The sequence below is a fragment of the Nanorana parkeri genome, unplaced genomic scaffold (assembly GCF_000935625.1).
Source record: "Nanorana parkeri isolate BGI_ZX_2015 unplaced genomic scaffold, ASM93562v1 scaffold3, whole genome shotgun sequence".
In the NCBI taxonomy this organism is placed as follows: domain Eukaryota; kingdom Metazoa; phylum Chordata; class Amphibia; order Anura; family Dicroglossidae; genus Nanorana; species Nanorana parkeri.
Window position 1 is genome coordinate 5,672,391 of NW_017306271.1, and position 12,527 is coordinate 5,684,917.

At 41.4% G+C, this 12,527-nt stretch overlaps 1 protein-coding gene across 2 annotated transcripts in view; it reads right to left on the reverse strand.

Annotated features, from left to right (window-relative positions):
* Positions 1-814: 814 nt before the first annotated feature.
* Positions 815-12,527, reverse strand: part of LOC108797694 (transmembrane protein 180-like) — a 41,737-nt gene continuing 30,024 nt past the window's right edge. For both annotated transcript variants that reach the window (XM_018569446.1, XM_018569377.1), the window contains exons 6-7: positions 6,426-6,569; positions 815-1,109 (exon numbers count right to left, since the gene is read on the reverse strand). In XM_018569446.1, the coding sequence (XP_018424948.1) occupies positions 980-1,109; positions 6,426-6,569 (274 nt within the window). In that variant the 3' untranslated portion in view covers positions 815-979. The remainder of the gene's footprint in view (positions 1,110-6,425; positions 6,570-12,527) is intronic.

Sequence of the window (12,527 nt, forward strand, 5' to 3'; positions counted from 1 at the left end):
AGAGTTCAGCTTTAAATCTTAGCAATATAATTAATAGCAAATGTGTGTTAGGAATCCAATGAAAGCAATCACTTTACTCTGGCATATTTTGGAACAACATATACTCTTGTTGGCGCCGCTGTCAGAATACCCGAACAGAGTCGGCAACTCATTGAGTGCCAGCTCTGTTGTTTGAAGATTTTCCGACCGGTTCCTTTGATCAGCTGATCAAGGGATGCTGGCCATAGGGTGCCAACACCCACTGTGCGAATTTGCATAGTGTATGGCCCCCTAAGTTTACTTTTTGTTCCATTGTTCATGTTGCACCTGGATTATGCGGGACATGGTCACATCCCCCCCTCCTCCCCAATTTACCTGTATCGTGGGATTATTTTCCCCCCCCTCTGACTCCTGTAGCAATATAAATACAGCGAGGCTGTGCTTGCACTGCTGTGTCATCCATTCACAGATCCTTTGAAATAGAGCTCAGAGCGGCTCGATGTATCATGAATATGAAGCTACCTTTTCTGTACTGCCATTATAAAATGACAATTTAATAAAAGGGCTGCTTTTATAAAGACAAATTCCTGAGTGTAGATGGAAAATGTTTGCATGGTTTTAATTCTCCAAGATTGCCAAAAGGAGGAACCATCCTAGCACAAGGCCCATGATGTTAAGGCGTGTGTCTCTATACTTGGTTTGATTGAATGCTTTCACATGGTCGTGAATGCTGGAGGAATGATCAACTCATAAACAGCAAGTATTGGTTTTCTTAGAAAATGATGCCGATTTTTTTTTTAAGCGGTGATACTAGTTTTGATGTAAATAGTGTTTAGCTTTCTCTAAAATTTGGCAGGCAGAGCAAGATATAAAATATAGTCAGAAACTGATTAACAGGCAGTTAATACAAATAAACAGAAATAATAATCAAAAGGCACCAAGTTTTTCCCATTAAATTGTGCTTAGTAATATAACTTAATAAAACTATTACTTCAGTCTCTCAGTACGAATCTGTAACATGACTGCTCCGGATAGAGTATGGAGTCCATATGATGATCTGTATAACGGCTATACAGAGAGGAACCAAACATGTCATATAGAACATTACATCATGGAGACCTAGAAACAGACTAAATACAAGAAAAGATAATAAGAATGATGTATAAACAAAGAATCATGCACTTCATTTATCACTGTCTAAAGCAGATCAATGCAAGATATTATAGAATACAGAATATCCCTCTGTAACAGGTACTTGTATTACATACTAGTAGAAGACAGACCATGGCTTTAAAAAAGGAGGACAATCATACACTGTACCCTGTTAGGCATTTTACAGTATTACAGCCCATTCACACCACATCCGGATCATCTCCAGACCAGACCAGATTGTTTCTGGACCCAAAATGCATCCCAAGGTACCCCTGTGCTATTTCTGGCCTCTGTTCACACCAGCGCAGTCTGTTCCAGACCAGAAAAATACTGCTTGTGTCATTTTGTCTGGCCTGGAATGCACTGAAACTACGGGCAGGTTCACACCATTTCCTGGACCAAATCTGGTCTGGAAAATGGTGTGAACCTGCCCTGAGTCAGTAAATTTAGTTCATATTGTTACAACTTTTGTATTATTTGTGAAAAAGTTACAGTTATACCTTTTATTGGAAAATGGAGAGAATAAACTGTAGGTGCTTAAAACAAGTTAGGTCTCTTCAATAGGTATAAAAAGACCTTAGAGTTCTTGAAACCCTGACATTTTAATTCAGTTATCTTACAAAAGTCATAATTTTCTTTTCCATTTCCTACTTTTTTTGTGTGGCTGCAGTGGTGCAATGCTTAGCTGATATAATTGGATTGTATTTTATGAGAAAATGTGTTTTTTTTTTACCACCTTCAAAGTGTATCTACAGCCAAAAGTGTTTTTGTATGTAGGTTTGGATGAAGTGGGGAAGGATTAGAACTCTCTGTCAGGTTTTACTGCCGTTGGAGGCTTAATTAGAGAACGTCACTTCCTGTCTGGGAAAAAGGTTGCCCCCAGGACAGGAAGTGAGGGGAAATCTCTTTAAAGGAGCACTGGGCTGACTTCCTAATGAGGCTGCTCTCAGCCACTTGATCAGCCCAAGCTGGTCATTGGTAACACCTGGCCCCAGGACTGGAGATCTCATCCCACCCAGAGCTCTAAGAGATCTCCAGAGCTCCAGCTGGACCTGAAAAGCCAGGCTCTTCCTTATAAGATTGTTTACATTCTGGACCCTCTCAGCCCCTTTGGCTGAGAGTCCTGGGTGCCAATGTTGCCAAGTTCTAATCCTTCCCCACTTCATCCAAACCTAAATACAAAAACACTTTTGGCTATAGATACACTTTGAAGGTGGTAAAATGACACGCTGCCCGGCTTCCTGATACCGAAAGTACTCGTGCTAGGCATCGGAGCATTTGGGCGAGTACTCTGAATCGGCACCGATATCGATACTAGTATCGGTGCATCCCTAAATAGGTAATTAAAGAGGAACTTTACACATATCTTTAAAATAACAAAAAACACACCTTTAGAATTGTTCAGTAATGACAATCTACAAACACAGACGTCTAGATAATTGCAGGCTTTGTATTCTTTGCACACCTTATTTCTCATTTCTTTCCCAGTCTTCTGACAGTGGCCATGTTAACTAAGGGCAGGTAACTACCTCTCCCTTTACTTCCTGGAACTCTAGCACATGTGAATAGGACATGTGACCATGCACATCATCTCAGGGGAGGAGATTTCAGATGAGATTTCCCAGCAATGCTCTGCTGATGTAACCTTACATTATTAGTGCCAGAAGTGGACGAGGAAGTAGATGAACTCTATTTGTAAGTAAATGAAAAACAAGTTTGTTTAACTAATAAATGTGAGATGTTTTTAAATCCACATGCAGATGTGATTTTTAGTGAAAGGGGGTAAAGGTCCACTTTAAGTGTAGAATCCAAACACTTAAAAAGGAGAAGTTGTCCTACAGACAGAATGTTTGAAGCTGCTGAGTTTTTAGGGATTCATCTGAACGTTGGATAAAGAGTTATATGTGCACAATTCAGCTAGTAGATTGGGTAGAGAAGTGGTTGAGTTTGTAATAAAGAATAACAGATCATCAGCATATGTTGCTACTTTGGGAGGTGGTGATGTGCCAATAGTTGGGCAGCGGGCCACTAAAAACTGACTTGCTCTAATCTTTTGTAGAAAGGGTTTCAGAGTAGAAATCACGATAAGGGGGATGCTTGCCGCGTACCAGTCTATATGTTGAAGGGGAAACAGTGCGCCATTGATTTTAACTTGGGCAGGCAGCTGTGAATAAATAGCTTTTATCCAGGACATAATCACTCCCCCTAATCCCAGGTGTCTATGTCCAGCACCTTTGTAGTATTGTCTTGGGCTACCCTGGTGGGAACGAAGCCTACCTGATCATAGTGGATGATGTCCTCGTTATGAGTCTCGTAGCAAGAATTTTGGTGAACAGTTTCAAGTCTGTATTTAGGAGGGAAAACAGTCTGCAGTTGTGGCATTGCAAGGGATCTTTATCTTCTTTAGGAATAAATTAAATGTGAGCAGGACGTCTTCCCTGGGGCATTAAACACTTTTGCAAAATATGGGGTGAGCAGTTGGGCTAATATTTGAAAGGACAGTGTGAACCAGCTGGGACCCTGCGGTAATTAGGTTCATAGCTAGAGTTACTTCTTCACAAGTAATAGGGGCCCCTAAATCAGTGGGAGCTGTAGTGGGGATGTGAGGCACATGCACAGGTAGGCCTCAATCCTGTGCTGACGATTCGCCTGTTGTGAAGTTGAAGTAGGATTCTTAAGATTTTAGAGATAATAATAGTATTACCTTCTAAGGTCGGAGCTATGTAACTGGAAAGATCTAGGACCTTTGAGTCTCATGGCAGGCATATGAGGATAGCAACCCAGCTGACATTCCTCATAGTTTTTAAACCTTCTTGACATCATCAGATATACTGCTTGATGAAGAAACTTAACATCTTTTGAAATTGTACATGTTTAAATACATAGTGCAGCGATAAACGGTATCACCTAACATCCAAACTGCTGCACAATGGTTAATGGCTAGCACACTGCTACTGCTAGCTTTCTTCCAACACTTCTACCAGTAGCATTTACTCTAATCTGCCTCTAGATGGCACCAACTAAACATGTATGAGAAAACAGTTACTTTAGGGCGAATCAGTGGTAAATGCATGCATATTCAAGAGACCCTGTCGCCAGACCATTTAGTTTATCAAAAGTTTTCCTATAAGATGGCCCATGCATTTAATATATAATATGCCTGTTATTTAGCTGTAAAAGGCTCCCTTGTGCAGATATTCAAAAGACTTGAGACTGCTGTTGGGTGCCATCATCTTGGGGCAGGAGGTGGGGTAAATTGGAAGATTACTTCTTTCACCTGCCTGGAATAATGATTATCACACAATGCATCCAAAATAGTAATTATGTAAAGTGTATCTATAGCTTTTTCTTTTTTTTTGGGGGGGGGGTATGGATAGAGGTTAAATCCTCTATTAGATTTTTCTTACCACTTGTGTCAGCACAGGAAACATTTCTCTTTTCTATTTGTCCTTGTCACCATTGTTACCAAAATTTTAGTTGTCACTGGATAGGAGTTAAAGGGAAATATTCCACTGTTGACACCTGTTCCAGTTACCACTATGTAAGTGGTTGGAGAAATTTCTTCTTATTTCCTATTGTGTCTTTGGGACAGCAAGTGAAGGGAAATCCAGAAAAGGACAAGACATAAAATACTAATAAAAATCTTAAATGATTAAACATTACCTATTCTATTCAAAAGTAAAACAAAACTTTTGGCTCTTAATACATTTAGACATTGTACCGGCAATATTAAATGCCATATTGTTAAGCCTTCCTATATAAAATATGGTAGTACATATAAATACAGCCATCAAACATAATGCTAGCTACACAAATAGAATTGTGCTGGTCCTTGGTGCTGGAAATTCAGTTACCTCTTTTAAAAATTTACAATATATTTTAACTATAGCAATCTGACACACAGTTTCAATAATGTTTTGGTTTTTGGTCACTAAATAATTGAAAATGGCACTACAGTGATTTTCATAGTCTTAGGAATAGTTAGGGTTGAACATATGTTTGCCTAAGGAAAATTACCAATTTTAGTGAAATAGTCTTTGCAGTAGACCAATGTAATGATAGAAGTCAGCTGAACTGAATTTTCAAAGGCTGTAAATGTGGACTAGTATTGCAAAAAGCTCCCAAACATACTGGTCCTGGCAAGCTCCTGTAAAGTGCCTTATTATACCCCACAACACTGGCAAAAATATAAGCCCATACCCCTCAATGTGTACACCCTAGCAACATGACACAAATATGTAGGACTGTCCCTGCCTCCATTATCTCTCTCTCTCTCACACACACACACACACACACACACCTTGAAATCATCTAAGATACTCTGCATGGGATGCAGCTCCAAGCCTTAACATGTTCTATAATATTATACCACTGTTTCACAAAATTTAAATCATGTTTCCATAATGTGAGTCTTCTAGCCTGATTTTATGTAACTGCATTGCACTGCACACCTGACTTCCCTACCCTGTTGACATGCATATTTATCAATAAACGTTTGTAAAGACTCGATCTACAAATATGATGTTCTTATAGAAAAAGTTAATATACCCATTGATATACATGATCTTCTCCGGACCTAATGAATATATTATATACACCCACTATTGTGTTTATGTATGTGAAAATGAAATGAAATGAGTCAGTATGTTTGACACACTTGGTGTTATGCCCTGTGCCATGAATTAATAAAGAGCATTTTGTTATGTGGATGTATACCGTGTGCCAACTATTTGCTACATACACTTCCTTTTATATCAAGTTTTCAATAAAAAATTATTGAAAACAGAGATTTGCAGCTGAACAATCTTTCGCTTAATGTTTTTGCCCATCTTTAGATAAAACGATCGTAAAACAATACGCATGCCAATTTGCTATACTAGGAGCATCATTCAAAAATCCAGCGTGAATGCATGTGTATTTTTGCATGTGTATTTTACAAGCATACGATTATCAGTAGAAATAATTGTTACTCTTAATGGAACAGTCATAATGAAGATTGTGCATTAAGCACTGTGTTGTGCCTGTGGAGGAAGGACGAATGTCTGTATTGTGCAGAACAAGCAACTACACTCAGCTGTCAAGTTTCCATTATGGGTTGCAACTGACACCTTTTAAAAAAACTACCCATAATTCTCTTAACACACAACAGCTTTACAAACTGTGATAGTATCTCACCGGACACAAATTTAGATTAAGCTGAGATTTGTTAAATAACATTTTTCCTTGGAAACTTTCTGAATAAAAAAATATACCAACGTAGAACTCTTAGGACCCAAGGTCCGATAAAGACTTACTTGGGATCTGGCTGGCCAGCTTTGCTGCTTAGATGTTCATATCCATACTGATTGAGTACAGTGACGACAAACATGGGTGCCAGTGACTGAGCAGGCTTTGTAAATAGAGCATTTGTTCCAAACACCATGGAAGACAAAGGAGACCTACACAGTGTAACAGAAAAGAAATGTTTAAATGAACACAATTCAGAACAATTCATCTTGCAACAGTGCCCGAATTGTATTTCTCAGCGGCAAGCAATGGTACTCTCATGTCTGAGAACTGACTTGTTCAAATGTTATTTGAGAACGTCGTGGAGGCTCTCAGAGTCACGGTCCACTGTTTCACCACTACTATCTGACAGACAATTCTATATTTCATTTGCTCTAGTGTTAGAGTTCTTGCCGATACCAATTACCAATACCTCTTCTTTTTTTGTTGTTTAGTGTCATGTGACAGTTTTTCTAAAACAATACAGACTAATGATTTTAGGATAGTATCTCAGCAGGGACAGATGCAGAGGATTGCAGCAGGGGCAGATGCAGAGGATGGCAGCAGGGGCAAATGCGGAGGATGGCAGCAGGGCAGATGCGGAGGATGGCAGCAGGGCAGATGCAGAGGAGGGCAGATGCGGAGGATGGCAGCAGGGCAGATGCGGAGGATGGCAGCAGGGCAGATGCGGAGGATGGCAGCAGTGCAGTTGCGAAGGATGGTAGCAGGGGAGATGCGGAGGATGGCAGCAGGGGCAGATGTGGAGGATTGCAGTAGGGCAGATGTGAAGTGTCTCAACAGGGGCAGATGTGAAGTGTCTCAGCAGGGGCAGATGTGAAGTGTCTCAGCAGGGGCAGATGTGAAGTGTCTCAGCAGGGGCAGATGTGGAGTGTCTCAGCAGGGGCAGATGTGGAGGATAGCAGCAGGGGCAGATCAGCGCAGAGTATAGAGCAGCAGGGCATTCACACTCTTTCTCCCTCCCTCTCCCCCCTCCTTCCACGGTACCTGCAGCTCAGAGCAGGAGACAGTTCAGACAATAGATGATAAACGATCCTCTGACAGTACACACAGCGGCCGGGAGGAAATACTGTGAGACGCTCCAGAGACAGGACATGACAGGGCTCACAGCTACCAACACAGTTCAGCCTAAAACTCAGCGCCCACAGAATAGGGGGCGGCCCTGACATTACAGTGGATAGAGCCATAACAGTGCTCTAGCTATCTGAGGCCATTTGTCTGCTGGCCAGGTGATACCATTTTTACGCACCCCAACCCCTGATGCTCTCAGGCAGCCCCTTGAGCTGGTTGTGCACTAACGCTGGCCCTGGCTGCTGCTATAATGGTAGCATTTGGAATAAATCAATAACGCCCCACTATATCTAAGAAAGCTTTGACCTGTTTTTTCATGACTGGTTGAGACCACTCCCAAATAGCCTCTACCTTGTGAATTTGGAGCTCTATTACGCTTTGAGTTATGGTTTATGCAAGGTAACACACTTATTCCAGTGCTATGGCACATTGCTTTGGGTTCACAGTTTGCCAAACACTGTCCTCTTTTGCCTACTGTGTAAAAGGAATCTGATAATCCCTTAGTGATATCAAGGGTGGTTACATACAGTATGTCTAAGGCTCATTCTCTCGAACAGCATCGCCACCTTTGGCATGGCTCATACTTTAATACTTATATTCCCAAAGGTTGTTCCAAAATCTCAATGAACCATCTGTCTTGAGAACCAAAACTTGGGAGCTACACTACTCACATCTGAACCCCTAAATCACCTTTAGGTCAAGCATTCTTTTGACTTTCTCTGCAACATCCACTCTATGGGCTTCTAAGATCTGATAGAGATTACAACTGACACAAACTTTGCGGTTCACAAAACCATCAAATTTACTCAAACTAGTGCACCCTTGCAAATCTGAAAGTATGGTGCATCTTTGTTGAGTTGCATAAACCTTTTTACCTCCTGTTACTGGGGTTCTGACAGGGTCTCTGCTACATTTACCTTCTTGTATCCCCTTCTAGCTAGGAAGGGAGGTCTGCGTCTGCTTTGGGGCCTTTCTGTGTTTTCAGCTCCTACGTTTACATGAGAAAACTGCTTTTTTTTTTCATTTTTCATACTGGCATACCTTGTAAGTTTTCCTACAGACTGCAAGCAAGATGGTCCCCAAACGCCCTATCCATTGATCTTTATGTCATGCCTCCCTTTTAGAAGTCCACTCAAAGGTGTTAAGGAAGGTATCTGTATCATCTTAAGGGACCATTTTATGCAAAAAATAAATGTATCTAATTGTTTTAGTAATGCCAGGGTTAAGTAATCATATAATATTAACTAATTAGAGCTGCTACCTGGGTGACCAGCAGTCTGATTACTTCTTGCTGGTTAGCAATAGCTTGTTGCTGGCCAGTAACTGTCTCCTGCTGGATAGCGTTAGTCAGTGAGAACAGCCTTATAATTTCACAAATACCAATGTCTATTGGTATACTAATTGGTACCAATTTGCCTGCCCACATCCTCCAAGAATGTCACTTGGTTGCTTACTTAGGTTTTATTAAGTATATAAAATGATACAACAAAGACAACATAAAACAGATTCCACTCCTTACAAGCAGTGGCTTACCATGCTACACCTGGGCTCTTAGGGCTCTCTGTCTTTAGCACGTGCACACGCACACACACACTAAATCTCTTCCAAGAATATACTCTGTGGTAGTTTTGTTACAGTATATTAAAGGCTAAACTATATAAGCAGTTTTAATACTGCACGGCTACACCACCTTATGAAAATGCTAGTTGCCTGGTTGACATGCTGACCCAGTGGCTTCAGCACTTTCTGAGCTAAGTAAGTGAAGAAGTAAGTAAATCAGAAGTTCCAAATTTGTTCCATCTTGAATGCTCCAGCTTCATCCAGGTCAGTAACTTAAAGTACTGGCGCCAATCAACTATCATTTTTAGATGAAGGTCCGCAATGGCAGCCTACATATTTATCTCAGTACAGATTCCCTTTAAATAGCTCAGCAGTGAAATAAGTCTTTACAAATAAGAGACTAAACTGCTCAGTCATATGACACTAAATCATCTATTAAATTTAGCCTAAAAGGCTAAGCATACCCCCAAAATGATGATTCAGTGTTGGCATAGATGACAGCTTGTTGAAGCACCTGCAGGCTGCTTTCGCACATTCTATTTGTATGAGTGGTTTTCACTTTTGCCTTGCAGTGATGCATCGAGTTCTATTCCTATCTGAGACCTTGTACAAATAAATGACTGTGGATGGTGTGTTTTGGTATGAATGTGGTACGGATTTAGGGTGACACTAAACTCAGGCGTTAACTCTTAAAAATGCATTCAAGTACCCTATCTATTAACACAAATGTAGCTCATTTGTGTATCACTCGGCTGTAGTGCCTCAAATCATCTCTGAATTGGTGCCGACACTGTGCTTCCTTCTTGAGGGTGGCTACTTTTGTTCCCCAAGTGTGTTCTAAAGTAGCCACCCGTCCAAGCTCACTCCCCTGATGGACTACAATCTCAATACAAATTATTACATTAAAACGTGAGGTTGTAGTCCATCACAGGAGCGAGTTTGGAGTGATGGCTACTTTACAACACAGGGACCATGAGGAACAAAAGTAGCCACCCTCCAGAAGGAAGGAAAATGTCAGCACAAATTCAGAAATGATTTGTTTGAGGACCTACAGCCGAGTGATACATAAATAAGATACAGTTTTTTTAGGGTACTTGAATGCATTTTTAAGATTTAACTCTTTAGTTTAGTGTCACTTTAAAGTTCTTTTGGAGGCAAGGACTGATGTAAATGGGTCAGTGTCTTTTGTACACTAGACATGTGCACTGGCAAAAAATTTGTTTAGTTTCACTTTCATTCGAATTTTCCATCATTTAGTTTTTCGGGTCCGAAAGACAATTCGGTTCGGGATTCGGACGAATTTCTAAATTTTCGTTGCAGCAAGGTGACAGGGAAAAAAAAATAGTTGTTTAGTCTGCAGAAGAGAAAAAAAAAAACATGAGGCCCCCCCACCTGATACCAGACCCTTTAGGTCTGGTAGGAATGTTAGGAGGGACCCCCAAGTGCGTGGGGTTTCCCCCCAAAATCCATACCAGAGCCTTTAGGGGAGTGCCTGTGCTTGGATCAAGAGTCTGGTAGGAATTTTAGGAGGGACCCCACATTCCCCCCCCCCCATTTTTTGGGGGTGAAAAAAAAACATGAGGCCCCCCCACCTGATACCAGACCCTTTAGGTCTGGTAGGAATGTTAGGAGGGACCCCCAAGTGCGTGGGGTTTCCCCCCAAAATCCATACCAGAGCCTTTAGGGGAGTGCCTGTGCTTGGATCAAGAGTCTGGTAGGAATTTTATTTGTCTACAAACGTAAATTCGCACAGACTACTGCTAACACATTTCGTCTATACACATTGTTACTGCTAACACATTTCGTCCGAAATTAGTGTTTTTGGAAATTCGGATTCGTTTTCATTCGTCATTCAGAGATTCGGATACATCCGAATCTCCGAGTAACAAAAATTCATCCGAATAATGAATCTTTCGGAAACAAAATCGCACATGTCTATTGTACACTGTTGCAAAATATGAAGATGCAATATGGATGTGTGATATAATTCAAAATTACACTTCAGTTCCATCAGTAGGAAACTTGACTGCATTGATCTAATCTCTTTAAAAGGAGAACTATGAGGTGAGTGCTTTTCACTCACCTCATAGTTCTAGCCGACCTGTGACAATGAGAATGTCACAGGTCGGCTCAGTAGATCGGGAGGTGAGCGAACACATACCGGCGTTCGCTCACCTCTCGATTCTGTCACGGCTCTCTGCTGTGACAGGGGAGGGGATGGATTCCCCCCTCCCCGGACGGGGGAGGGGGCGGATACAGCTGGCTCTGCCTCTAGATAGGACAGAGCCAGCTGTCAGTCACGCAGCTGGGCAGATCCCGTCACAATTGTCGGGATCCGCTTCAGCTGCGGCGTCTCAGTATACCGCGAGCAGCAGCTCGCGGTATACTGCGGCGTCTCAGTACTGAGCCTGGGGTGACGGGAGGACGCTAGTTTGTGTCCTCCCGTTACCCTAAGGAGAACTATGGGGAAAAGACTTAACCCCATAGTTCTCCTTTAAGGACAAAAGTCAAATGGAGGTAACTGATTGGTTCTTGGATAAGTTTGTGCCTTTATCAACAGGTTTATTCAACCAGAATTACACAAATACCTAATGAATATAATATATATTAATTCAATATACATAAATGAATATGGTATCAGGACACTCGAACAATGATGCCAATGATGCCATTCTCTAAAACAACAGGAACTTTCCAAAAGCACCCAATAGTTTTGTTCTTGATTCATTGCAAAGAAATTGTTTAAAATAAAGATAGAAAATTATCAATAATTGCCACATGTGAAATTAGCTTAGAAAAATTATTGACTCCATTATAATCCTAACAAAAGCCCGCTGGGTGGAGAAATGAGGGAGTGTAGCTACAATAATTATCTGGATAGTTTGAATTAAGGCCGTGACACACTGCACACAAAGCCGCGCAGAGCGAAGCAAAGCTGTCCGGCACGGAGCTTTGCGTGCTGTGTGTGAGCTGAGTGCAGTCAGATGATTGACTGCACCTTCAGCCAATCGGCTCGTGCTTAACAACCGGCCAGACGTCGCATCCCGATTGGCTGAAGTTGAAATTGTTCATTTCGGCACGCTCAGCTCCGCCAGCTCTCGCTGGCTGAGGTGCCCAGGAGCAAATGACATGACACACTGCTCGCAAAGGCAGCGCGCCACCGCTCTGCGCTGCTTCGCCTGCTGTGTGTCACGGCCTTAATTCTACTCAAATTATTCAGTGGAGGAGTCTACATGTGGTCACATTCTGAACAGTAAATAAGAATATATTGGTGGAGCAAGCATTATGATGTAATTACAAAATGAAGAAAAAACAATATGTGATTAAAGTTTACAATTTTAAAAGTCAACCCATGTTTTAGACTGCTAGGCCCCACTTATATACTTTATAAGGAATGGTGCAACCCTTTCCTGCTATTATGGTTATTATAATTATCTTATACAAATGTACTGATGGGATAAAGCACTGATAAGATGAATCAT